The 26355-nt window shown below is 36.1% G+C and overlaps 3 protein-coding genes and 1 long non-coding RNA gene across 5 annotated transcripts in view; 1 reads left to right on the forward strand and 3 right to left on the reverse strand.

The window, feature by feature from the left end:
• Window positions 1-9345, reverse strand: part of ST13 (ST13 Hsp70 interacting protein) — a 27877-nt gene extending 18532 nt beyond the window's left edge. The window contains exons 1-3 of one of the 2 annotated variants that reach the window (XM_032492311.1): window positions 8808-9179; window positions 3420-3477; window positions 1454-1529 (exon numbers count right to left, since the gene is read on the reverse strand). In XM_032492311.1, the coding sequence (XP_032348202.1) occupies window positions 1454-1529; window positions 3420-3477; window positions 8808-8917 (244 nt within the window). In that variant the 5' untranslated portion in view covers window positions 8918-9179. Of the gene's footprint in view, window positions 1-1453; window positions 1530-3419; window positions 3478-8807 lie in introns of both variants that reach the window. The other variant, XM_006174712.3, reaches the window with a different exon arrangement.
• The window catches only part of XPNPEP3 (X-prolyl aminopeptidase 3), a 46640-nt gene continuing 29621 nt past the window's right edge, over window positions 9337-26355 (forward strand). The window contains 2 exon segments of the mRNA XM_006174711.3: window positions 9337-9612; window positions 19797-19913. Of these exon segments, the coding sequence (XP_006174773.2) occupies window positions 9549-9612; window positions 19797-19913 (181 nt within the window). The 5' untranslated portion in view covers window positions 9337-9548.
• On the reverse strand, window positions 15005-16306 carry DNAJB7 (DnaJ heat shock protein family (Hsp40) member B7). Its single transcript, XM_006174710.3, has one exon. It carries the CDS (start codon window positions 15983-15985, stop codon window positions 15050-15052), a length of 936 nt encoding a protein of 311 aa, XP_006174772.2. The 5' UTR covers window positions 15986-16306; the 3' UTR covers window positions 15005-15049.
• LOC116667529 lies at window positions 20534-26221 on the reverse strand. Its single transcript, XR_004324348.1, has 3 exons — window positions 25677-26221; window positions 22298-22374; window positions 20534-21061 (listed from the first exon to the last, which is right to left on the reverse strand). It is a non-coding gene; the product is annotated as an uncharacterized LOC116667529 (long non-coding RNA).

The following is a 26355-nucleotide window of genomic DNA, read 5'->3' on the forward strand; positions in this document are numbered from 1 at the left end:
GCAAATAGCACAAGTATAGTGATACTCTGCTGCTAATCAGGAAGAATTATTTTACTATTTCCTCTTTTTGAAAACATAATATGGATAAATTTTCAACAAAAGGCATACTATGAATGCAGAATTGAGCCTCAAAGATAGCACTTTGACCAAAATGGTAAAGAGACTAGAGTTATGTTGCAAATTTCATGATGGATAACTATAATTTGCTAAGAGAGCAAAACAAAATAACATATATTAAAAATTTTAAAAACAAGACAATATTAGACATTTTTAGCAAACAGAGTGAATTTGATAAAAGCAGTTTCCTCTTAACAGTAAAAAAAGAATGAAAAAAATTAGCTACCTGAAATCAGAATTAACATCCAACACAAAAATTTTAAATCAGTTTTTAACAGGAACTGAGGTTATAAACTCTCTAATTATAAAACAGCTTCATTCATGCATAAAATGCTTCTAGATGGAGTTTAAAAATTATTATAGTTATGGTAATTGTTAAAGAATCATCTAAGACTAAAACACATTTTCCAAAAATTAAAAGATCTTATTAAGTCTTCAAACAACAAATCCTAGCATATCAAAGATCAACTGATTCAAAATTTGAAAAATTATTCAAATTATTTCTCTTTAGTTTTTAGTTTAGTTCTGTGAATTAAGACTGCCCAGTAATTGGGATATATATTTATTGTCTCAAAGGACTTCCAAATTTATGAAGAAATTCGTCAGTTTGCAGCATAAAAAAAACCAAACAAATAAAACCCCAAATCTGTGGCACTGATACCAATTCTTCTAAACTGAACCAGTTTTATACACACAGATGCAAATACTAAAGGAAAAATAATTTTTTGGTATTCAATTAGGTTACTGGAAAACTTTTACATGTCTAAAAAAACTTGTGTATGTGACCCAACTTCTTCTACTACAAACTTCATATAGTCTGAATACTGATCAAGTATTTCCAACAAAAATATAACATTTGCATTAAGCTATAAACAGAAAATACACTCTGGATTTTAAGACCCAGTATGAATAAAGAAGAAAAATAGCTCATTAATAATTTTTCTATATTTAAAAAGCTAAAGATCTAATCTGTTCTTAGAAACAATAATTAGTACATACATGAAAACTAAAAAAATGTGCAGTATACTGTTTATATGTATTTACATGCAATATAATGTGTATGTGCAGTCGAACTATAATTCTACATAAAACTGAAAAAAAATTTTCTATATTGATTACAATGCTGAAATGTTATTAACACTTTACATATATAGGTTTAAATATATTTTTTGACTTTAAACTGTCTCTAATTTTTAAACATGGCTACTAGAGATTTTAAGTTCCATATGTAGCTCAAGTTACACTTCTATTAAATAGCACTGATTTAGTTAACTCTGTAAAAATCAACACAGGACCATATCATGAGGTTACCAAATACAAACTACCATCTCCTCACCTAGATCACTTTCCTCACTTGATGGTTCGTCTGCCTTTATGTTTTCCTCCGCCTTCTTACTATCTGTTTTTTCTTCCTAACAAAGGGAAGGCAAACAATGTTATCAGTATTTAATAACACACCCAATATATGTTATTAATTTATACAGATTTATATATAAACTAGTCACAAACATGGCATCTCACTTGTTAACGCTCTTTCGTCTTTTGTTTTGGTAGGCTAATTTTAGTTTTCTATTTTTATTTCTCTTTTTAAATGAAGTACAGGTTCAGTCCCTCATCCAAACCCTTTAGACAATGAGTTTCAGAATTGAAAAAATTTTGTATTTTAGGAAACTAATAAAGTGGAAACACCATACGTTATGTAACGGGCACTGAAGTCCACAACTCTCCATAATCAAACACACTACTACTTCTATAAAATAAAGCTTGAGCATTCATAATGTGGGATAAAGACTATAGTCTGTTCGGACCATGTTTTAGTGCCAAAAAAGTTTACTAACAATTTTTACATTTTCAAGGCTTTTTGAGTTTGGAATTGCAAATAAGGGATTATGGAACTGTAACACACAAAGGATGAAAATTCAAAAAACTTAAAAGTATACAGATGAATGAAAATTTCTTTCCCATCCTTTTAAGTAACTGACGCGGTTTTCTGAATTCTGAGTATAACACAACTCTACACTTTGCCTTTTTTTGTTTAACGATGCTGTGCATCTCAGAGAATATACCATGATCAGCCCACCTAAATCTATTCATTCAACTGTATATCATAAGTTCCATAACCAGTTATTTAGGCTGCTACTCAGTTTCTTAAAAATTGGAATTGGAGCCCCATATTATTACAAAATATTTGTTGAATCCCTACCATGTGCAAGGTACTAAATGCTTTAGCATGTACTGAGAATAAGACTAGTCATAATTCTAAATCATAGTATTTTTATTACAAAAATTTTAGCAAAGATTTAAGGTTAAATATAATCTTGTCTTCACATATGTTTATCACATGGCAAAATATCCTATCTAGGGCTCAGAATCTACCAAACTCTGACAAATGACTCATCTAAAAAAATAATAACTGCTTTTTGGAGCTTTTACTTAACTTCTCTCATTTCACTGTTCAAAGATATGCTGAATAATAAAACAGCAAATTTTCTTAACCATTTAAGACAGCTAATCAGAAAACTCTGAAAAAAAAAAAAACCTTTTAGTCATGAAGACAGAAGGTGGGAAAATAAGAACACTGAAGGGAACATTTTTAAGAGACTATTCCCCCTCATCCCCACCTCTAAACTTGAGCTACTGGCAATCTCCTGATTATACACATCCTTTTGGCAAATATGCTAAAGAAACACCATGAATCACACTCAGAAATATCCTCCAGGTTAGGTAGGGCAGAAAAAATTGATAATTACTAATTTGGGCTGTTTTCTTGTTTATATTCCAAATATTAATAAAGTAGCTACAACAACATTATGCTACATGCTAAAAAGAAAGTAATGATGAACACTACAATGCACACAATTCCAGAGCTTACCACTTACAGGTCAGGCATATTACATACATACAGCATTTATTCCCATTTATTCTATAACATAGTGAACATCCAGTGCCATATTCTCAGTTTATTTATTTATATATTTTTGATTAATCTTTTCCAGGGGGAGGTAATTAAGTTTATTCGTCTATTTATTTAACGGAGGTACTGGGGCTTGAACCTAGGACCTTGTGCTTGCTTGGACGCATGGACTCTACCACTGAGCTATACCCTTCCCCCTACCCCTCCATTTTCAGTTTTAAATCAGATTCCAGAGATTTGATGTCCAAAAGAGATTTTAACAAAGATCTTATTTCCAAGTGATCCTGGGGAAATGAGAAGTGGTAATTTGAGGGCAGCAGGTAAAAAATATCCCTAAGAAACCTTTTGGTACTTTATCACTAAACATACAAATGAAATTCGTACTTACCTTGGTATTTTCTTCTGATTTAGTTTTATGAGTAGCAGGTGGTATCTTACCCCCCATGCTTGAGGACAATGGGAAAAAAAAGACATTTGTTTAGAAAATTAAACTTCACTAAGCCAAACAACATTAATGCTGGGGAAAAAGTTAGGCATTTATAGTTACCTTTTCAAATCTTTGAGAGTAAACTCAATTAATTTGAATCTTCAGTATTATGATTAAGTTTTTTCAACTTAAAAATTTATTTTTTTGCATACTGGTTAATAAAACTCTTAACCCTCTCCTTGCCTCAATAAGCCTAATAAGCATAGTTACACAGCTTCTCTGCCCATTCCCAGAGAAAAAGGAAAAGAGGCAGAGAAACATGCAGTGACAAAATTATTTGTACAAGACGTTAATTTAGAATTCAGTATGTGTAATAAAACCCAAAACTTGATGTTTGACATTTAGTAAGAATGGCTCAATTTAATTCAAATAGACAGTTTAAAATAACTATGAAGTCACAGTATAACAATACAAAATGTTTGTTTCTTCTGACTGCTAGTACCTACAAGAATTCTTGCTTATATTCATACGCCCTTCACATTGTAGATTTTGGCCTCATTCCCTCTAAACTTCACCCATTAGAACTACTTCTTGGTCTTTTAAGTCTTTCCTTCCCAAGTATTCCAGGCCAACACCATGAGTTATATATAAACAACTTTAAAACAAGGAAAAAAGATCACAAAGAACTAGCATCATATACTCCTTTTGGGGCAGTATCTGAAGCATGTGGGCTATGAGCAACAGTCCAATGACTAAAATGTTCAGTGGATTAAGGGCACTCCACAAGAGTTAAAGCTGGAAGTCATAAAGACTTAACTAAAATGTGCCTTAGAAAAATAATTTTTAAAAGGCCATTAACTTTTATGTAAAACAAAGAGATGTTAACTTGGAAAACAGAAAGAAACCTACTCCACAACACCCTTAAGATCGACTCTTTGTAACTAGAGTTATCATATCCAGGCTTACGTTCACTTCAGTTGGTGGGTATTTCTAGTCTTAGGTATGCGTTAAGTTGGATTTAAATGAATATCGATTTTCCAAAGTTCTTTCCCCAATTTACGCTAGCAGTATATGAGAATTCAGTTGTTCCACACTTAGGCCAACACTTAGTTATTGCCCATCTTTTAAATTTTTAGCCATTCTTGATAGCTGTGTAGTGGTATCTCATCATAGTCTGAGTCTTTTTTCATTTATGTGTTAGCCATTTGAAAAGTCTTTTTTTGTAAAGTTCAGCTCTTGTCTAGCCTTCTATTAGCGTGTCCATGATGTTTATTTGTAGGTGTATATTCGAATGTTCTGCATATGTGCTCTGTGTCAGTTTTGCGAGTTGCAAATATCTTCTCCCACCCTGTGGCTTGCCTTTTCACTTCATGGTATCTTTTGATGAAGCCAACATGAAGCAAATGTATAAATGCAAAATAACTAATGTAATAAGAAACAAAATTTGTAATTTCTTATAAGTACCATTCAATTAAGAAAAATATGCACTTTTACCATTCTATTTAATGTGATAGTAACCAAAAAAATCTTGTTACTCAGCATCCTTGATAAGGAAAAATGGCTCCCATGTGCCAATCACTAAATCATTAAATGATCCAAAACATCTAAGTATGTGATTCAGGAAAGTAAAATAATTTAGTGATAAGGAACAAGCACACAAACACGACAACTCTTTAAAATTCTGTCCTACTAAAAAATTTTGACAAAGCACAGTAATCAAGTACTAGTTCTCTGCAGTTAAATTTTTTTTAATTGAAATATAGTCAGTTTACAACGTTGTGTCAATTCCTGGTGTACAACATGTTTCAGTCATACATACATGTACATATACTATTTTTCATATTCTTTTTCATTATAGGTTATTACAAGATATTGAATATAGTTCCCTGTGCTATACAGCAGAAACATTTATCTATTTTATATATAGTTAGCATTTGCAAATACCAAACACCCAATTTATCCCTCCCCACCCCTTTTCTCCCCAGCTTTGCAGTTAAATTTTAATGAGAACACCAGACTTTTTAAAGTGTTTTTCCTAAGTTTCAAAATGCAGCACCCAGATATGTATTTAGGGTGACATGCAAACAGTTACAACAGCCTAATTCACATGAAAACTCTAGGAAGTGACAGTCCTGCCAAGTAATGTATTACGCTAACTATAATCCTAAGGAAAGATCAAACAAACCCACATTGAGTTAAATTCTACAAAATAACTGGTCTGTATTTGAATATTAATTGCCAAGGTCATGAAAATCAGAGAAAGACTGAAGAACTATTTCAGAATGAAGGAGATTAATAAGACACATGACAACGAAATGTAACATGAAAGGTTAGATAATATTACTGCATCAGTATTAGCTTCCCGAGTTTGATGGTTGTACTGCACAGGACTGTCCTTGTTTGTAGAAAACACACAGTAAATGGTGTTGGGGACATAATGTTGGAAATAGTTCAGGAAAAAGATTCTTTGTACTATAATTGCATTTTGTCTGCAAGATAGAAATTGTTTCCAAAAAATTTAAAAATTTAAAACTTGGGAGAAAACACAAGAGGCTTTATTCATAAACTAGATTCAAAGTTTCTTGCATGTCAAACTCTAGCTCTGGAAGGTTAACACCAATTTATAGGTACAGAAGTTTCATTTAATGCTTCCAAGATTAAAACAAGCTAGTTCCCTGCCAAAAATTGCAAATTGGACTTTGCCAGTAGTTTTTTATGTGAGCAAGTAGGAGTAGTATAGAGGCTTACTTCATGTGGGATCACACAAGATTTCAGTCATAATTCTTTTAATTTGGTAACATTCAATCTACTCTGTGCTGTAGTTACTTACACCCATGCACAAAAAACTGAGTACTATATTCTGAATTCATGAGGGTAGAAATGCATCCTTCTCACTTCATTTAAATATTCGCTGAAAAGCCAGGTGCCAAGCACTGTGCTGGAGGCCAGAATACAAAGATACTCCCTTTGTTCTTAAATTACCATGAAATGAAATGAAAAAGCATGTACAAGATAGAAAGGAGACAAAGTTGTCAAATGGGTAAAAACAAAGCCAAAAAAATGCTTCTCCCTCTAGAAAAATAAAAATATTCCAAAACATATTTGTTGAAAAGACTGTACTTTCCCTGATCCTGACTATTGAGACGTTATTTTTCTTCTTTTTCTTTGTCCAATTTGTTAAACTAACAAATTCTTAAAAATCAAATAATTTAAGCCATAAACAATGGTAAAAATTATGGCAAATAAGCAAATGGACTATTCTTTTATATCTAAGACTGGGTATCCATGACTGACTCAGTATGGAGTAGAGGAACTCCTGAAATGGTTTCTACTTGAGGAACCTTACAAGTACTATTAGGTTTAGAAATATTCCTGGGCCTAGAGTCTCCACAATCTGCCCAATCTTCTATAGTCTTAAATTGCCTTAAGAAGACGGTTTTATAAAGGCAGAAAAGAGAGGAATTGATACACCTCAGCGATTACAAAAATGTAAGTTTAGATTTAGACTGAAACAAAGAACAAAAGCTTGTATGTTAGTATTTCCATTTAAGGTTCAGGATAAATCGCTTATACACACCAAAAATCCTTCAAGCCATATGTAAACCAACAATTTAGGATACCAAAAGGTATGTATACATGGAACCAAAAAGGAAAACTGGAATTATCTATGGGAAACATAAAAATAAGATACATGGCTATTTTTTGGAAATAATGCTTGACAGTATTTTCCAGATCTTAAATTGGAATTCTCCACATAGTCATAATCACTCCAGCACAAGTTACAACACTGTTTTTAGGTATGTTTTAACTCTCTTCAGTGTCCTCGTTTCCTCTCTAGGAGTGGAACAAAATAATGTATCCACTCAGTATAATGTTCTCTTGGTGCCAGCTATTTCTTCCTGCAGTAATCATGTCCGCTTTAATTTGAATTTTAGGAACTTAATTGTAGACTTTTCCTCTAATGAGTAGATAACAAGAGGATAAAAGCATACAAATATCTTAAGTGAAGCTTTTGGAACAACTTATTCAATAGAGAAGAAATTTCTAGTCCTGAAAATCTAACATCTTATGGGCTTTTTTTTTTTTTTCTGTTAAAAAGCAGAATTTGCAAAACAGTATTCTTAGCTAGTAACAACCGTTATTAAATTACGACAGTAACTAATCATAAGCGCTCTCAAAATTTCATATGAATAACAAGAGCAAAAATCTTACAGTAGCTAGCAAACTGGTTGGGGGAAAAGGACTGAGAAACTTCTTAGCGGCAACGCTGACAGATCTGAGCTTAGGTTTCTTGCTTAGAACAAGCTAACTGGAAGAAATATTCTTTCGAATCGTGGGTTCATCTTCCCCTATAAAACATGTTAGTAAAATAAATAGAAAATGTTTAGGGCAGTACCTCTTACGGGTCACAGTGCTTTGCACTGTCGACATTTATCACAGCGAGGTGCAATTTGTACGTCTCTTCTAAACTCACCAGTAGTAGTGGTTTAAAATAAATCACCTCGGAGAAATTTTTCCTTTCTCCCTTACGTTTCCCTCCAATACGCAGAATACTAACCTCTGTTACATGCTAAACATCAAAACGAATTTCCGTATTTATTCACCAGTATCCTAAGTAGGTTGTACTTATACTGCTTCCTAGCATCTGGCACAATGCCTGTTCAGTTAATTCCATGCACGTAGCGAAGTACTCTAGAAATAAAAATAACACGAATAGATCGTGTTCAAATACCGGTCCTTGAAAAATCATTTTTCTTAGTGTTTGGAGTGATAGCACTGCCACTACACAGGTACAGTAAATGGCTCCCAAAATAATTCTACGCAGTTAGAATCGCTGTAAATGCAGAGGTAATCAAACACAGCCATCACTTTTATTGTAACTTATTAAACAAGCAATCACTATTGCGACACTGTTCAAAGGCACAGTGCGTAAAGGAGCTGCCTCCTGTCATCCCAAGAAACCAGAGATCGCAAGAAAAACAACTCTACGCGAAAGCGAAGTCCAGCAGCTCTCACCCCTCCTCCTCCTCACGTCTACAGTGCCCAAGTTCCCGCAACCGTCTGCATCTTTGTATTTCGCCCAAGACACACCCCTGGCAACCTCAGGGTGCAGGGAACCCAGCGCTGCCTCTGCTTTCCCTGCCTCGGAACTATCTAAGTTTCCCGAACCTCCATTAGCCCCTTCAAGCCTCCTCCCTTTCCTCGCCAGGGAGCGAGCCACAAAGAGACGGTGACTCCACTGGCCTCGCCGCAGAGCTCCAGGCTCCTCCGCCCCGCGCCAGCCCGGCCCAGCTCCCCTTCCGGCCGTCCTTCTTCCCACCCACAACGGTCCTCCGGCCCGGGTCTCACCTCTCCACCCACTCCCTCAGGAAGCGCATTTCTTCGGTGTGCAGAACGCTTGGGTCCTGCTTACACATTTTCACGAAGGCTCGAAGCTCGCTCACTTTGCGGGGGTCCATGGTCGGGAGGCGGCGGGAGGCGGCGGGCGCGGCGGAAGCTTCGGCCCGATTCCAGGCCCGGGCGCTAGTTCAGCGTGACCGTGTAAAGGGGGCGGCTGCCGCGAGGCAGAACAGACTAGAACTTCCCCGGCCCCTGGCTCCTCCCACCCAACGGTCTCGTGACCCCGGGTCCTTCGCCGGTTCATTCCTACTCTCTCTACCTCTGCCCTGCGCACTAGCTAGAACCTTCTAGAAGTGTGGCTGTTCGTGCTGTTGCCTGCCTCTCCACTTACGCATTCTTATATTAACTCAGAACCAGTGCTCTCTTAATGGGTCAAGCCCCTACCCGGTGCTTTCAAGGAGGCGGGAGCAGTCCCCTGCAGGGAGTCATTTAGAAGAGGTCGTTCTGTGAGTGGGGCCGTAAAATGGAACACGACGTCACGACGCCAAAAGGGCCCTCAGGCTGGAGCAGTGGTCGCAGCCGCGGGTGTGACGTCAACACTCTGCGCCGCCACGTGAGGAAAGCCCCGCAAGCGGCGCCGGCCGGAAGGGGAGGGGCTCTCGGCTGGGTTTCCTGACGACGCATCCCTGCGGGCGGCAGCTTCTCCGACTGTTTTTCTGTTTTTCTCCCTGACGCGTGAGCGTGGCAGTCATGCCTTGGTTACTCTCAACAACTAAGCTTCTTCCCGCCGTAGCAAGCGCCCGCAGCCTCTCAGGTTAGACTCACCTCCCACAGTGTCCCTTCTGAGGCGCACCAGGGGGATCCAAGTTGGTCTCAGGCGATCCCTGGTTCGACGGACCCTTTTGCTGGGGCCTCCACTCCCAAACCTGTGTGCTCCTCGGATATCTTCTCTACCGGCTGCTCCTGAAACAGAGTGGGCCCTGTGTTCTCTCTGTCGTTGAGGTATTCTGGGAGGTCGAAATCACTGCAGAAAGAAAAGTGTGTGCTATCTTCCAAGAGGGGCTGTCTTCAAAATAACTCGGACTCGTGGAAGTTGTGTCAGTTTTCACACTTGCTCAGGTGACAGAGTCTCTCACATCAAGTAGTTCTTGTTTCTGTTAGGTTAACCTAAAATGGTATTTTCGTGTTCTCAAAGACTTCACATGAGAGCTGGCTCCAGAATGTACAAGAAACATGTTTAGTAATACAAATCTTTTGAGTAGTTCCTCTCAGAAGAGGTAATGTTTGGAAATGCTCCTGAGGCTTTTTCTGTCTGAAAGCCCTGCTTGTGGAGTAGTCCAGGAGTATGGGGGATCGTTTTTTTAGGGTGAACTCTGTCGCGAGCAGTTAATCTGATGAGTATGAAGCTTGATCAGTGAACGCTGAATCATCTACCTTTCAGGCAGATCTGTCATTTGGATCATATTTTAGCTTTTTGGGCCAAGATGTGAACAATGTGTGAACCAGAGCACATTGTATTTGACATCAAAGCTATGTCTTGGCGTATGTTTCTTTTTTGTCAGTATTCTTGAATTTATTGAACATGGAATGGTAATTATATTAAGACTCACTCCTTACTCTAAAAAATAAAAATAAAAAGTAATCATTGTCCAATGCACAGAACTTGCTCTTTGCTTCTAATAGTTAAGCTGCAGAAAGCTGTCCCTCTGCGTGGGAGTAGGTGAATAGATGTGCAGTTAGTCAACCTTAATCACAGAGGCCACAACTTATGATTTAGTATTGGAACCATTATTCGCTTGTGACTTTTTTTTTTCCCTGTATTTATTGAGGCTTTGTGTAAAACCTGATTAATCAAGGTTTAGGACTAGGTACTGGATTATACACACCAAGATCTTTGAAAAATGTTATTCATTGTGCTTCATTTTGCCTCAATGGAATAAGTAAATTTAACTATACTTCTTAGATTAACATCATAAATGCATATCTAGTCTTTCTGAACGAATGAATGCTCTCCTTGGATCTTCACAGGTCCAGTAAGTTAGAGCAAATACTTTACTGATGGGGAACTGAAACTAACACAATGTCACAAGTAGCAAGTCAGGAATGTTAGTTGTCTGATTGCCATCTAGTCCTTTTTCTATTATACTTCTGTTAGGTCTTACTCTGACTTAGTAGAGTCCTTTTGGAACTTTTTATTGAGCCAGAAAGAATGTATCTTCACTCAGTAACTTTTGATTTAGTAGGTATTGAGAATGAATCTCCACCACCCGGGAGTTGCTCATAGTTTAGTCAGATGATAGAGAAACAACAGAGAAATGAGAATATGACAAAGGATGGTACTAGAAGGTTGACTGAAGTGAGATGGGAGCTCAAGAAAAGCAGTAATGGGTTGTATATATGTTATTCTGGAATTTTACCAAGTTTTAGAATTTGAAAATTCCACTGTCTTTAGGTGCTCATAAATAGAACTTTGAATGTCTGTGGCTCCTGGTTGCCCTTCTTTAGAAATCCTCTAGGTGCAGAGTATTGAGTACCATAGGTAACTTTCTCTTCTGTGAAAATCATGCATTCCTAAAGTAAAAAGCTTTGACTAGCTAATTAAGAGTTTGTTTTCATTAATTGAAATATTTACACCATCTAGTCATCTGAGGAAAAGCTTAATAAAACAATAATACATAAATTATATTTTAAAAGATGAAATCATTTAAGATAAATATAATTGTGAGATGAGGAAACATTAAAAATATTAAAGAATAAGTGGAAAATAATTTTTAAAAGCCTGTTTGCAGTTAATTTACTTAGCGTTGAGCACTAAGCACACAAAGTTTCTAACATCATGGGAAATGGACAAAAAAGCAAATTTTTGTAATATAACAGACTTGTGGGGAGAAGGACAAAGTGACAGATACTTTCTGGGTGCAGAAATGGGCAAGGAGGAAATGTGTGCATGTCTTTAAAGATTAGGAGATATTTGATTTGAGACTTGGAAAAAAGGCCTTCACCAAGCAAACTAGAGTAAAAGAGCCATCCTGGCAGAGAGGACATACGCAAAGTCGCAGAAGTCTGAAACAGAATGACTGTGCAAGACTTTGCAATCATTAGTAAGCCTGGAGGAGTTTTTTTGAAATATGTTGCTGGGCATGTTAATAGGTGTTACACCAAAAGGGTTCTGTGGTCAAATAAGTATAGGAATGATACATTTCATAGTGCTCAAAGTAGACTAATCCTAAGTCTCTAAGAGAGAAATGTATTTGACATTCATATGTAACATATTTGACCATGGAGCCCTTGTTTTGTGGTGAGTCTTGAACTGATATCCCTTGGAACACATTTTGGAAAACATTGGGCTCAAGCATGAGATGTGTAAGAAGAGGTGATAGAAAATAAAACTGGGAAGAAAGCTGGTGGCTGGCTCACAGAGGGCCTTGTATATTATGTTAAGAAACATTGAGCTTTTTCCGCTAGGCAAGAGGAAACAATTGAATAATTTTAAACTATTGAGTAGATTAAATCTGAATTTTTAATTACCTGTTAAGAATAGACATAAAAAATGGGCTGGAAGGCATGGCATTGCATTCTCAAATTTTCAAAGACACTGGTTTTTGCTTTTGTGTTGAAAAATTGCATTTTTAAAGTCTGATTAGTGCCGCAAATGTGATAACAGATAAATTCTACTAAATATCGCACTTTATATAAGTAGCATTTTAAAATACTCTAAGCTTTTATTTTCTGCAAATAAGCTTTAAATGCTAATTGTCCCCAGTCTCTCTTGTAGAATAAATGACCTTTCCTCCCCACCTACCTACCAGCTAAAAATCAAAACACAACAGAAGCTCCCACTTTACTATAGCAGTCATTTAAAAATAGTAGATGTTAGAATTTTTTCTGGTTTCCAAATTTATTGCATTGCTATATACCAGTGAATTGTATTTTGCCAAAGGTGATGGGGTTTTCATGCTGTTAAATTATTTACTCCCATCTATTGGTCACATTAAAATTTACAGTAATTATACTTCTAAGATAAAATATTAAAATAATACGATCAATAAGATCTTTTTGCTTAAAAGAAGAATTCAGTGACAGGGAACATGCAGGATGCAAGTCAATGCAGGAAATTCTTTTTTGTTGTTGCTTAATAAATTCAGGGATCTCAACTGTAGCATATCCAAAATTTAACAGCTGCAGTTCTATCTCAGATTAATGGTACTTCCCTTCTTTCATTTGCTGAGACTCAAAACCCTGACTCTTGTCATACCCAACATCCAATCTGTCAACAAATTTTCTTTGAACCTACCTTTATAATGTATCCAGAATTTGATCATTCTTTATCACTACCACCTCCACCACTCTGACCAAGCTACTACAATCTCTTGCCTGGATTATGGCAATAGCCTGATTTCCCTGCTTCTACTGCTTTCTTTGAGTCTGTTTTCAATGATGGCAGCCAGAGTAGGCCTGTTTAAATATGTCAGATTATGTCATTCTTCTGCTCAAAGCCTCCAGTGGCTTCCTGTTTCACATGTTATAACATAGTCCATACTGTAATCTAGCAGTCCCTGCATAATCTGATCTCCTGTTACCATTCTTACTTTGTCTACTTGCTCTCATAATTGGCCACACTGGTCTCCTCCAAACATACCTTACACAGCCTGCCTTAGGGACATTTCACTTGCTAGTCCTGCTACTGCCTGATACTCTCTGACCAGATATCCACATGACTAACTCCTTCATTTCCTTTAGATCTGTGATCAGATGTAACTAGCACTTTTCCCTATCCTCAGCACCTATGATTAACATTATATTTTACTTACTATTTATTGTCTCTCTCCAGTTTAAGCTGATAGCTAAGATTTTTGCTATTTGTTAGTTTTTGTATCCCAGGTACCTAGAATACTACTTCACAAACAGTAGGTACTCAAAAAATACTGTTGAATGAATGAAAGAACAAAAGTAATAGGCTAAAAAAGCAATATACATTGAAAATGCAATAATTGCAGGAAACTAAGAAGTAATTGTGTTAAAATTAAACTAAGTTCATTTAAGAGAAGCAAATGCATGCAAACACTGGGCTCAACTTGCTTAATATTGGATGTATCTATAACTTATCTATTTTTCTTTCATTATAACCCTAAATTATGATGGCTAAAGGTGGTATTTTAGAGTAATGTATTTGTATATCCTGGGTACATACTCAAAAAGAAAATAGAAAACAGAAAATTTCTTATCTGGTGTGATTCATTGATGGCCTACCACACATGATACAACCAAATTGCTCTGAGGAATCCAGGGTAAGTCTGGCTTTTTTTTAAAAATTGTAGTAAAATACATGTAACGTCAAATTTATCATGTTGATCATATTTAAATAAACAGTTGTGAAAAAGATCTCCAGAACTTTTTCATCTTGCAAATTCAAAACTGTATTCATTAACAACTTCCCTCCCCTCCCCCTAGCCCCTGGTAACCACAATTCCACTTTCTGTTTCTATGAATTTGACTTTAGATACCTCATTTGAGTAGAATTATGAATTAAATTATTTGTCTTCTTTCTAAAACTGTCTTATTTTACTTAGCATAATGTCTCAAAGTTCATCCATGTTGTAACATGTGATAGGACTTTCTCCCTTTTTAAGGCTGAGTAATATTCCACTGTGTGTATAAACCTATATGTATAAATATTTCATTTATCCATTCATCCATAAATTGACATTTGGATTGGCTCCACTTCTCAGCTGCTGTGATAAGTGCTGCTGTGAATATGGTTGTGCAAATATAAGTCTAGCTATTTTTAACATGAAATACTTTTATACTTTAATTATAGTATCTTTATGTGTGAAATGCTCTTGGGAAAAAGTCATTTCATGAATAATTATGTAGTCTAAACCTGTGTATCTTAATAACATTTTTAGCTGCTGTAGTAGTTTTAATTAGATCAAAAGAATGAAATAAAATAGATCATAGACTCTACTAAAGAAAAATTTTATGGTATATAAACATTTATCTCAGAAACAAAAAGTAAAATAATCTTTGCTGGTTTCTAAATTCTTGACATCACTGTCACCACAAACTCATCTTTTTCTAGCATACCTAATCCGAACAGCCACTCATCAGATGTCTACAATCCTGCTAAAACGTTAAAAATATAATCTTACTGTAGTATTAAACAAATATTATCTACAAAACTCTAATTAACCAAAACACACAAAGAGTTGTGTTCAAATGTTATATGAACATAGTGTGTCTAAAGAGTCAGTTTAACAATTCCTTTTGGTTGACTTCTTCTTCTGTACCTCTTTATGCTTCTTTTTTTTCCTCTTACCACCTTCTTTGAATCCTGATGAGAAAATAGAGGGATTCCAGTTGCTGGTGACCCAAGGTATACCCTGCTCATCATTGTCCACAAAAGTATACTGAGATACATGTTTGGGGCTGTAGGACTTTGGTGAATAATTGTTGAATGACTGTCTTCTCCAGCTGCATTCTTCTGCAGAGCTCTCTTCATCTGCCAAACCATTTAAAAGAAAGGATTTCAACTCACCATCATCTTCATCTTCTCTTTCTTGATCATTCTCAATAATTCTCTTTGTATTAGTATTTCTGTCATTAACAATTTTACCTGAAGTTGTAACAGATACGTAGTTGCCAATTTCACTATGCTCAAATGCCAGAGAAGAGAATGAATTAAGGCCCTCTTGGCCCAATGAACCATATGGTGTATATCCTGTATCATATGAAGAAAATCTCTCAAACACTGGGTATTCACTGGATGCAGAGAAAAAGGATCTTGTACCTCTGTTTCCGCTTCCATAGGAGCTTCTTGGATTATTTAAAAGTTCCTCAAGTGAGTCTTGAAAGAAATGAAATGAAAAAGAGTCCTTTTCACCAAAAATTTCTTTAAAGATATCATCTGGCTTACGGAATGTGAAGCCATACTCAGAAGAATCATCAAAACGACTCCTGCCTCCACCATTTAATCCTTCTTTGCCATATTTATCATAAATGTCCCGTTTTTCATCATTTGATAATACCTCATATGCCTCAGCTACTTCTTTGAATTTTCTCTCAGCTTCTTCTTTATTTTCTGGATTTTTATCAGGGTGCCATTTAAGTGCCACTTTTCGATAAGCCTTTTTAATGTCTTCAGGTGAAGCATATCTCTGCACTCCTAGAACTTCATAGTAATCCACCATGTTTTAACGATTGGAAAGGGGTCGTCTGGGTAGTGAGAACCGTGGTTTCCTCTCAGCTCAGGCTCTGCTGGTGGTGGTGGTAGAGGCAGTGACTGCAAATAGGCACATTTTTACGCTGAAGACAGTGTTATTACCACGGGCCACTGCTAGGAGACATTAGGACACTGATTATGTGGCAAGCAGAGTTACAAGCTTATGTCAGAGAGGGTTGCATTATGGTGTCATTCTGGGGTTAGGATAGGGACCAGACCTTCCAAATGGAGCTAGTCCAGAGTCATACCAGACCATCCTGAACCCTCTGGACTACTTCCCCCATGTTTTCCTGGAAGCCTCGGACAGTGCCTCATAAACCAGTGGGACCGGTTGTTGATGGCCGTAGCATTCCCCTTGTGTAATCTGACCTCTGGATTACTGAACCTTAATATCTTTCTTCTCAGTTCTTCCATGTTTTGGTTTGGAAAAAATGAAAAATTCATGAAGTAGGTGAAAAGGTTTTCAAGCAGTTGACATTTACTTCAACCTTAGTAGGTCATTGTATTAGTTTCCTGAGGCTACCGTAACAAACTACCACAAACATGGTGGCTTGAAACAACAGAAGTGTATTGTCTCGGTTCAGGAGGCCAGAAGTTCAAAATTGTGTGTCAGCAGAGCTGTACTCCTTCCAGAGTCTCCAAGAGAGAACCCGTTCTTTACATCTTCCAGCTTCTGCTTTTTGTCTCTGTCTTCCTTCCTCCTCTTCTGTCTCAAATCTCCCTCTGTATTTCTCTTAGGACACATGTCATTGGATTTAGGACCAACCCAGATAATCCAGGGTGATCTTATCTCAAGTTCCTTAATTACACCTGCAAAAACCCCTTTTCCAAATAAACTAACAGTCCTGGGTTCTGGAGACTAGGACATGAACATATCTTTTTAAGGCCACCGTTCAAGACACTGCAATAATATTTTAGTGCACTGAGACAAACTTTGAAATAGGGCGGCAAAAATAATAGTCATAGAATAGTATTAGTGAAATTTCTATATGCATCTATATGCATTATATATATATACATAATATATACATATACATTTTCTATACATATATAGAAAATGGTCTGTGTATATACTATGTTATTGTGTAAAATATAATTCTTACTGTGGGTCTTGGTTTTAAAAACTTGAAAGCCGCTACCTAATATACTGGCTTTATCTCACGGGTGAAGAAACAAGTGCAGAGGAATCATGCCAAGATCACACAGGTAGTAGAATTAAACTAGAACTAGCAGTTTTTTCTGCTATGCCATGCTGCCTTTAACTGTCTTAGATTGCCTTCCAGAGTGCATACTTAGTTCCTTCATTTTTCTCTACGTTCACCTCATCTCTTTTTCTGTTTTTTTCTTTTTATTATGTAAACATTTAAATATATACACAAGGAGACAGAGAAGTATAATAAACTCCAATGTACCCATCACCCAGACTCAATAATTATCAACTCATGGCCAGTTTTGTTTCATCCAAATCCCCATTCATCTCCCCAATCCACTTCATCCCTATATTTTGAGACAAATCCGAGATCATATCACTTCATCTGTAAATATTTCAATTTATATCTCTAAAGGATAAGTTTCTTCCTTTTTAACATAACTGCAACACCACTGTCACACCTTAAAAAGATAAATATTACTTCCATTATATCGTCAAATATACAATCACTGTCCAAATTTCCAATGATCTCATAAATGTAATAAATAGTGTGAATGGGTATTTGCTTTACAGTTTGTTGCTTGAGTCAGGACCCATATCAGGTCCACATGTTACAATTGATTGATAATGTCTTTTAAGGTTTTCTTAATCTACAGATTCCCTCTTCCATCTCTTACCACCCCTACCTGCCTTGGAATTTATGTGAAAGAAACTGAGTTTGTCCTGTAGTGTCTCCCACAGTCTGGGCTTCTTTTTTTTTTTTAATTTTAACTTTTTTTGAGGGGGTGGGTAATTAGGTTTTTATTTGTATATCTTAATGGAGGTTCTGGGGATTGAACCCAGGATCCCATGTATGGTGAGCACACACTCTACCCCTGAGCTATACCGTGCCCTCTACAGTCTGGACTGTGTTGATTTGCATTCTTATGGTGTCACTTAGTAAGTTCCTCTGTATTTTTTGTAAATTGCCTCATCTTTGTTAAACTTTCAGTGTGTATAGACTGGGAATATTCCTTAATATGCCTGTACAATTTTTTCTTTTTTCTTTTTTTAATTCTGTACATTTTCTAAGATAGATTCCAGGAAATACTTGTTTAATATTTTTCCTTTTTCTCAATTTCCACTGTTCTTACCTGTATTTTCATATTGCCTGAAAACCTGTACCATTTTCTCTGTCTTTTTAATTATTCAAGAAGTTCTCAATAATCCTCGGTGAATGTAAATTTAATTCACAGTTAACATTTAAGACTTAACTCTTCAGATACACACACCGTCATTCATACTTCATAATCCCCATGAAAACCTTTAACTTGATCCAGACTTAACCAGTCGGCTGTTGCAGTGATTGTATGTTCACAAGGAGATTGTTTAGTACTAATTGTGTTGTTGGGATTCAGCAGAGAAGATCTATTGAGCAGCAGGGTGGAGGGATAAGAGCAAAGATTTTGAAGTTAAATAAACCTGGGTTTGAATCCCAGCTTCCCCAGTACTGACTGTATAGCATTGCACAAATTACTTCTCTGAGTCTGATTCCTTGTTTGTACCAAAAAAGAAGTGATGAAATGCCTCCCTCACATGACATTCCTTAATTTGGCAGACAAAGCCTTCAGTGGTCTGAGCCTTACTTGCTGACCTCTCCATCTCCCTCCAGCAGCAACACTGACCTGAAACTCTCCTTCTCTTACCCCTGCACGGACGCACGTGCACACATCAACGTGGTGCCTTCCATGCCTTCCCTTTCATGATCTTATTCGTGATACCTTCCCCTCCCCTTGTCGCTTTCAGTTGACTAATTCCCATTCAGAATAGGCATCACCTACTTCTGCAGTCTCACACAAATGCCTCACGTGTGATTCTCTGTTCCCCAGAGCACCGTGTGCCTGTTTGTTATTGTACCCATCCCACAGACTTGTATTAGTCTTTGCACTCTCAAAACCCTTGTGTATGAATCCATCACTGCGTTCACCATGTAGTATTGTAATGCTTTGTTTGTCTCACCTCCACGAGGCTATATATTCTTTGAAGGCCACAGCAGATAGTCTTGTTTTATTCTTGTGTGTTTTCCAGCATGTATTCCAATCACATGCTTAATAAAGCTTGTTGAATGAATGCTAATAATATTGCTTGCTGGGGGCTAACTGTGATTAAGCATTTTTCATACATTATTTTATCTAGCTCTAACATTCCACAATTGAGTGAGATAGTGTGTGCATATTTTCTCAAGCTTCACATATTCTCAAAAAAAAAAGGTTAATTCTCTTTTTCTGAATGTTAGGACACAGTGTAACACTACCTCTGTGAAATACTTCCCAACCCCTCCCCTGCTTTTGTTTGTTGCCTTCCTTCATTTCCATCGCTCCTCATTTATACGTTAATCATAGTGTATGTATATATACCTCTATTATATTGTAGTAGACTAAAGTCACTAAAGGTAAAGATGATCTTATTTCTGTATTCCTAGAGTGGAACCCAGGCTCTGGCTGGCACTGAGGAAGCGCCATGTAAATACTGAAGGAGATACTAATTTGCGTTTTTCTAAAGCATCTTGCTGGAGATAGATAAATGTGTGTATACTGTGAGGGCTTTCTAGATACATTGTTCCATTTCATTCTGATTTTTTTTTCTTCAGGATGTGTGTCATGTTCACAGCGAAAGTACTCCCTGCAGCCCATCCCAGAGAGGAGGATTCCAAACCGATACCTAGGCCAGCCCAGCCCCTTTACACACCCACACCTCCTCAGACCAGGTGAGGCCTTTTAACTGTAGTGACTCTCTTCTCTCTTTGTCTGTGCTTTATCTAGAACTGTGCTAATAGAAATTTTTGCAGCAGTGGAAATGTTCTAGATCAGTGGTATCCAATATAGTAGCCACTATGTACAGGTGTCTACTGTATACTTATAACATTGCTAATGCAACTGAGGAACTCAATTTTTTGTTTTATTTTATTTTATTTTAATTTAAACAAATACATGTGGCTACTAGTACTGTATTGACAGCATTGTCTAGAACAATAAATACAATAAGCCTTACAATTCAGAAGTATCAGTAAAAAAATATGTATTTCAAGATGTTTTTAAAGAAAAATTCTATTTCTTGTTTTTTTTCTTTTAAATTTATTATTTTTTTTATTACTATTTAATGGAGGTACTGGGGATCGAACCCAGGACCTCATGCATGCTAAGCACACACTTCTACCACTGAGCTACACCCATCCCCCCTCAAAAGTTCTGTTACTTCTAAAACATAGTTTCTAGAACTGTATTCTAACTATTGATTCCTTGTGAACTACTTTGTTAAAGACATTTTAGAAAACATGTTTTTCTTGAAAGTGTTAAATGCTCACTTCAAAATATTAATAAAAGTGTCTCTATATAGATTATGCAAGATTTCCAGATGTGATTGTCACAGCTTTGAGATGTGATTACAGTGATAAAGGTGATGCAAAAAGTTGATAAAGGTTTACCTCATTAATTTTTTTTTCTACTGTAAGATTCCAGTGTTACTGCTAGAAGATGTATCATCAGCTATTGCTCAAATTCATACCTAAAGGGTTTTGTTTCTTTTAAAAAAGACAGTTAAGGGATGAACTATGGTGAGTAAATATCATCCCAAAGAGGTAGGTAAAGTAAAACCAAATGCTCTGTAGAAAAAACAGTCAGGTTTTCAAGGGAGATTAATTGTTGCTTCTGCCATGGGAAGTTAAATGTGTCCTTACTGTGTAAGTACACATAGTAATAATCGAAATTGCCTTTAGAAATATGTTGCTCTTTCACTGTCTCCACTCAGTGAATGATACCAGTGTGTCTCTCAGTGAGGGCTTCCTTTTGCTGATTCTTCATCAGACTGGAATTCCTGCTGGGAAGTTGACTGAGACTCAGGAAATGCAGCTCACCACTGAAATACACAAGAAATCAGAGGTTTTCAAAGCTGTAAGGTAAGCTTACTAGCAATACAGTAGGTATTAATTTAAGTATTTCTCTACCCAATCAACCTAACTGTAGCTTCAATTTTTTTTTTCAGTAGAATTGATATTGAGTTTAACCAGCTTTGAAAATTACTGATTTCTCGTGATGAGATACTTTTACATGGTGAGCTGCATTTTCCAGGCCTTGAAACTAGTAACCATATTGCCAAGATGATGGCTTCTGTATCTATACTGTTTGTTATTTATGTTATGTGCATGTTAACTATGTAAGAAATGAATGCAAACAAATACACACACATACATGTTCATACATATGTTCATATAAACTATGGGGATAGGGGAGGAATGTCTGCCTTAATTTTTATTCTCTTTGATAATAGGGTTTTGGACATTGAGGTAAGTTAGAAGGGATAAAAGTAGATGGAATTTTAAAACAGAATTATCAGTGTTAAAAAAAACCATCAGATACAGTTTTTGTCTCCAAAACTGTGTAAGTATCCAAAGTATTAATCACTTGTCTTTCTCCATGTAGAGATGCAAAACTTATAGAAGTGTTAAAATAATTGAGGGGTGGAGGAAGAGTAAATTATTAAGAAAAATTAAGAGGCATGTAATACTTTTTAAAAAATCTCTTTTACAAAGTCAAAGTCAGTTTGTTAGTTTGGGGTATAAAATTATGTCTCTATTATGGGGTTTGACCAAAAGGTTTCATATTTGGCATATTTTCCAATACTTGCCAGTACTTTAAACTTTTGAAAAGTATCTCAGTCCCTTTCCTAATTATTTTACAGGTTCCATGTATATTATAGACAAATTGGAGAATACAGATAAGCATGATTTTTAAAAAATTACTCATAATCCCACCATTCAGACAAAACCACTATGGAGATTTTAGTATATGTATATATATATTGTGTACATGTATACACACTCTGTATACTGATCAACGATTTCCTTAAAATAAATTCCTAGAAGTGAAATTACTGGAATTACAGTTCCTTCTGAATTTTGGGGAGCTGTTTTCCTTGTATTTCTTTTGGCCATATCTACCCAAGTTTCCTGAAGCAACAGTAACTTGGAAAATATTCAGCAGAATGACATGGGAGATAAAAGAATTCTGTGCGGGCTGTGATTACTACTGCTTTAGATGGAAACAGAGTTAGATTGACTCCCCCCAAGTCCTCTTAGTGATTTTTAAAGCTTACCCTTTTCTTAAAGAAATCTGAGCATTGTAGACCATTTCTTCTTTTTATGACATTGTCATCTCTGTTAAGAATTGTGTCTGTAGAGACAGAAAATGTCAATTCATCCTCCTTGATCATTAATATGCCTTCCACTTATTATCACCCAGGGGAAAAAGTGATTCCATATAAGAAGGCAAATAGCATTCTGAGCTGTATACTATTACGAACCGTGAACCTCCTCACCCCTCCCCACCCCTACTCCCCCGGCTTGGGCGAAGGAAGGATTTATTACTTGCAGCAAAGTAAGGAGAACAGGGGTCTTTCCCAAGGCGGTGTCTCTGTGAATCTGCTTTTTATAATATCTGTACAAGAAAGACACTTACATAGTTCCCTGACATTGTAAGATGTTCAGCTCCATAAACAACTCCCTTCCAGGGAATAGAAAGAATTAGTGCCTTATGCATTGTTCCCAAAAAACTTAATTTCTAAAATTTTTACCTTCCTGAACAAAATTAATTTTGGAATATGTGATATAATTTGGAGCTTAAGAAAGGGCTATTCAAAAAGTTGGGCTTGTCAAAATGACTTGTCTGACATCCAGAACCACTTCTTGGTTTTCTGTCAACTACAGCAGTGAATAGATTCATTGGGAAATAATCAGAATACAAGCTGTATGGCCCACAACTTGAGGGAATGCTTTTACCATGTACCTTTTTGTCCCTTTTCGTCAAATAATGGCTGAGACTATATAGTTGTTGTCAAGTATATTTTAAATGATGAAAAGATTGATTCTAGAGTGGGTTGTAGATAATAATTCTCAAATCTCCTTCCCATAAAGGTTTCAGAATCAGTTAGGTATCAATCTTTCAGTGATAATTCAGTTGTAGTTCTGCCTTAAGCAAGGGGTGTATTTTTTTTTAAGTTTTGTTAAACATGATTGACTTTAATAACTAAAAGATCAAGACTTATTTTGGTAGGGTGAGGTTTTTATAAACATAAAAATATATGTCCAAGAAATAAAAAATTGAAAGTGACTTGAATCTGTCTAGACCATTGGGTGAGCTTTTTCAAATTATACATGCATGCCAGGATCCCAAAGACTTGCTGAATCAGAATCTCAGGGGAAAGGCTTGGACCATGTGTTTTGAAGTGCTCCCTGGGTGTTTCTGATGCAGGCCACTGGCCTAATGGGTCCTCACTCAGCTGGGTACATGGGATGCCTACTGACTTAAGGAGGCAAGCCAGATCTTTAGCCACAGGCCATGTTTTGAAGCAGAGTGTGCCCTCCCCATGTCTCTCTGATGTCCTCATCCCCAAACACTCAGTTCTTAAATCACCACCATCAAACATTTACTGAATGATTACATTTATCTAGCCATTTCAAAACACATTTTGTAGATTATGCCTGATAGGCAGAGTAGTAGTCTAAAAAAGTTTTGTATTCTAGAGTTTTTAAATTTAGACTTATTTTTTTCCTAGATATTTCACCTTGAAGTCTACTTGTTTTTATAAAGTAATATATATTTTTCCTACTCCCTGTGTACCTATGGAATTTTTAAAATAAGTGTATATTCATATTGACATAGTTATATATTTTCCTCTCATCTTCATCTTGTGATTAGATTTGAATGCAGAGTAAAGACTGGAGTCTTTACATATATAAGTTTATAGGTGAAAAAAACTATATTTAACTTGTATATATGATACATGTTGGCTACTCATTTCAAGGTACCATTATACTGATAACTAGCTTATAGAAATTCCATAAATTGCTGTCTAGTGCAGAATTATAGAGTATTTCTCTTTTTTTTAATACTGAGAGGAGAAAGACAATTTTGAAATATATTAACTTTCATGTGGTTTAAATACTGGTGCATTAAAAATATATACTTGTCTATTTCTCTCTTTAACCTTTGTGCATATTTCTCATTTGTATCCAGAAATTCTCTGTGGTAGAGATTAGCAAGAATCTGCCCCAGAAAAGAATTTAAAAAAGCTCTTGAATCACTTGAAACTCATTCTTCTTGTTGTGTGAAAAAGCCAGAGATGTTCGGGGTTTTATGTAAATAATTATTTTGATTAGGGATAGTGGTTGTCCCTGCAAATTTTACTGTTTCAAGATCCTGCCTAGCCTTGGATTACCAGAATGACAACCTCTTCAAGTGTATATTCTTTATTGTGGTAGTAATTATAACTAATATTTATATAGTGCTTACTGTTCTAAGTATTTCGTTAACTTCTTTAATATTCCTGACATTTTGTGCAGTGGGTGCTATTACTGTCCATTTTATAGATGAGGAAACTGAGGCACAGAGCAGTTTGGTAGTTCTCCCTAAGTCACTCAGTAAGTTGTTAAGCCAGAATTCCAACTCACAAAAGTGTGAGTCCACACTTAACCACAAAACAGCACATAACACTTGTGCCAAAGAATACGATCTGGGAATTTTTTTGAAGTCTCTTTTTGTTATAATATTTTTGGTAAGAAGTTCAACTGAGAGAAGTCTTAGTGTAAAAGTTATTTCAGCTTTAGAGTTGTCTCTTGGTATCCGCTGGTGATTGGTTCCAGGACCCCCTCAGATATTAATATCTGTGGCTGCTCAAGTCCCTTACATAAATTGGCGTGGTATTTGCATACATCCTCCTGTATACTTTAAACCAGCTCTAGATTACTTATAATACCTAATACGTTGTAAATATTATGTAAATAGTTGCTCTTGCCCAGCAAATTTGAGTTTTGCTTTTTGAGACTTTCTGGATTTTTTTTTCCCCAAATATTTTTGTTCTGTGGTTGGTTGAATCCCCCAGATGCAGAACCTGTGGATATGGAGGGCCAACTGTACTTTTTAAAAATGTGGCAAAATTTACATACAGTGAATTGTGCAGTTCTTAAATACACAATTCAGTGAGTTTTGACAAAGGTACAGCTATGTAACCTGTGCCTTGTTCCAGATGTAGAGAGCATTTCTGTCACCCTAGAAACTTCCTTCATACCTCCCGAGTCAGTCCCCACCTCCATCCTTAACCACTGCTCTGTTTTCTATCAACATGATTGTTTTGCCTATTCTTGACTTTCATGTAAGTGGAATCATACAGTATGGACCGTTTCTTGTCTGGCTTGTTTTGGTCAACATATGCAAATAAAATCCATTTAGAGTATTTTTAAGTTATTTATTTTGGTCATTTCATTTTTTCAGAGGGGTCTGTTTTACTTTATAAAGGAAACAGGTGTTAGCTTTTTCTTTACCCCCATACCATATAGTAATAGATCATTTTATGAACTACTTCCTTATATACAATGAAAACTAACTAATACTAAACAGAATTTAAGGACACTGCTTCAGAATCAGACCATGTTAAAATCCTAACCTAGTTAGTTTCAGAAAATAATTAACATACATACCTAGACTGTGGCGAAGACTTGTATCTTTTCATCCATTTTCAGTATTTATAAAACTTTCCTCTCTGGCTTTTCTCCTTGGCTGGTAAAATAGGAAAAACATTTTTCTTACTCTCTTGAGAGGCCCAGTTGTAAGTGTCCTGGAAGAGCTTTTCTTCTTGGCTGCAAAATCTCAGAATTGATCGTGGGACTTTGCTATTTGCAGAGTCCAGACTGTGACATCTAGGCATTTGATTGGTTAAATAAGCTTATTAGAGTAGCCCCTCTATCCTTAATTGATTCCACTTGATGAAATACTGGCTTTGCTTCTTAATACTTTACAATTTGACAAAGTTGCCAGAATGTCTATTTAGATATAGTTTTATCTGAAGAAATTCAGGCTAGATTGACTGTAATGTTTAGTTCTGTGATCAAAGGCCAAAACAACTGCCAGGTTTACCTCTAGGGTTAAAGTTCATTGCTTTATCGCTTTTCCCCCTCCTTCAAATGATAAGAAAAGGTGTGTTTTTCCTTGGATAATTTTTCTGTTGTGACCAAGAGTTCTTTGTTTGGAATTTCAGAAGTTTGGAAACATTTAGTTAATTATCCCTCCATAGTGTTTATAATTAGTAAGCTTGGGGAAAATGTAGCCAGTGTTTTAAATATTTCTCATGTAGTCATTTGTATGAAATTAGATTTAGCA

This window comes from Camelus ferus, chromosome 12 (assembly GCF_009834535.1).
Source record: "Camelus ferus isolate YT-003-E chromosome 12, BCGSAC_Cfer_1.0, whole genome shotgun sequence".
Classification (NCBI taxonomy): domain Eukaryota; kingdom Metazoa; phylum Chordata; class Mammalia; order Artiodactyla; family Camelidae; genus Camelus; species Camelus ferus.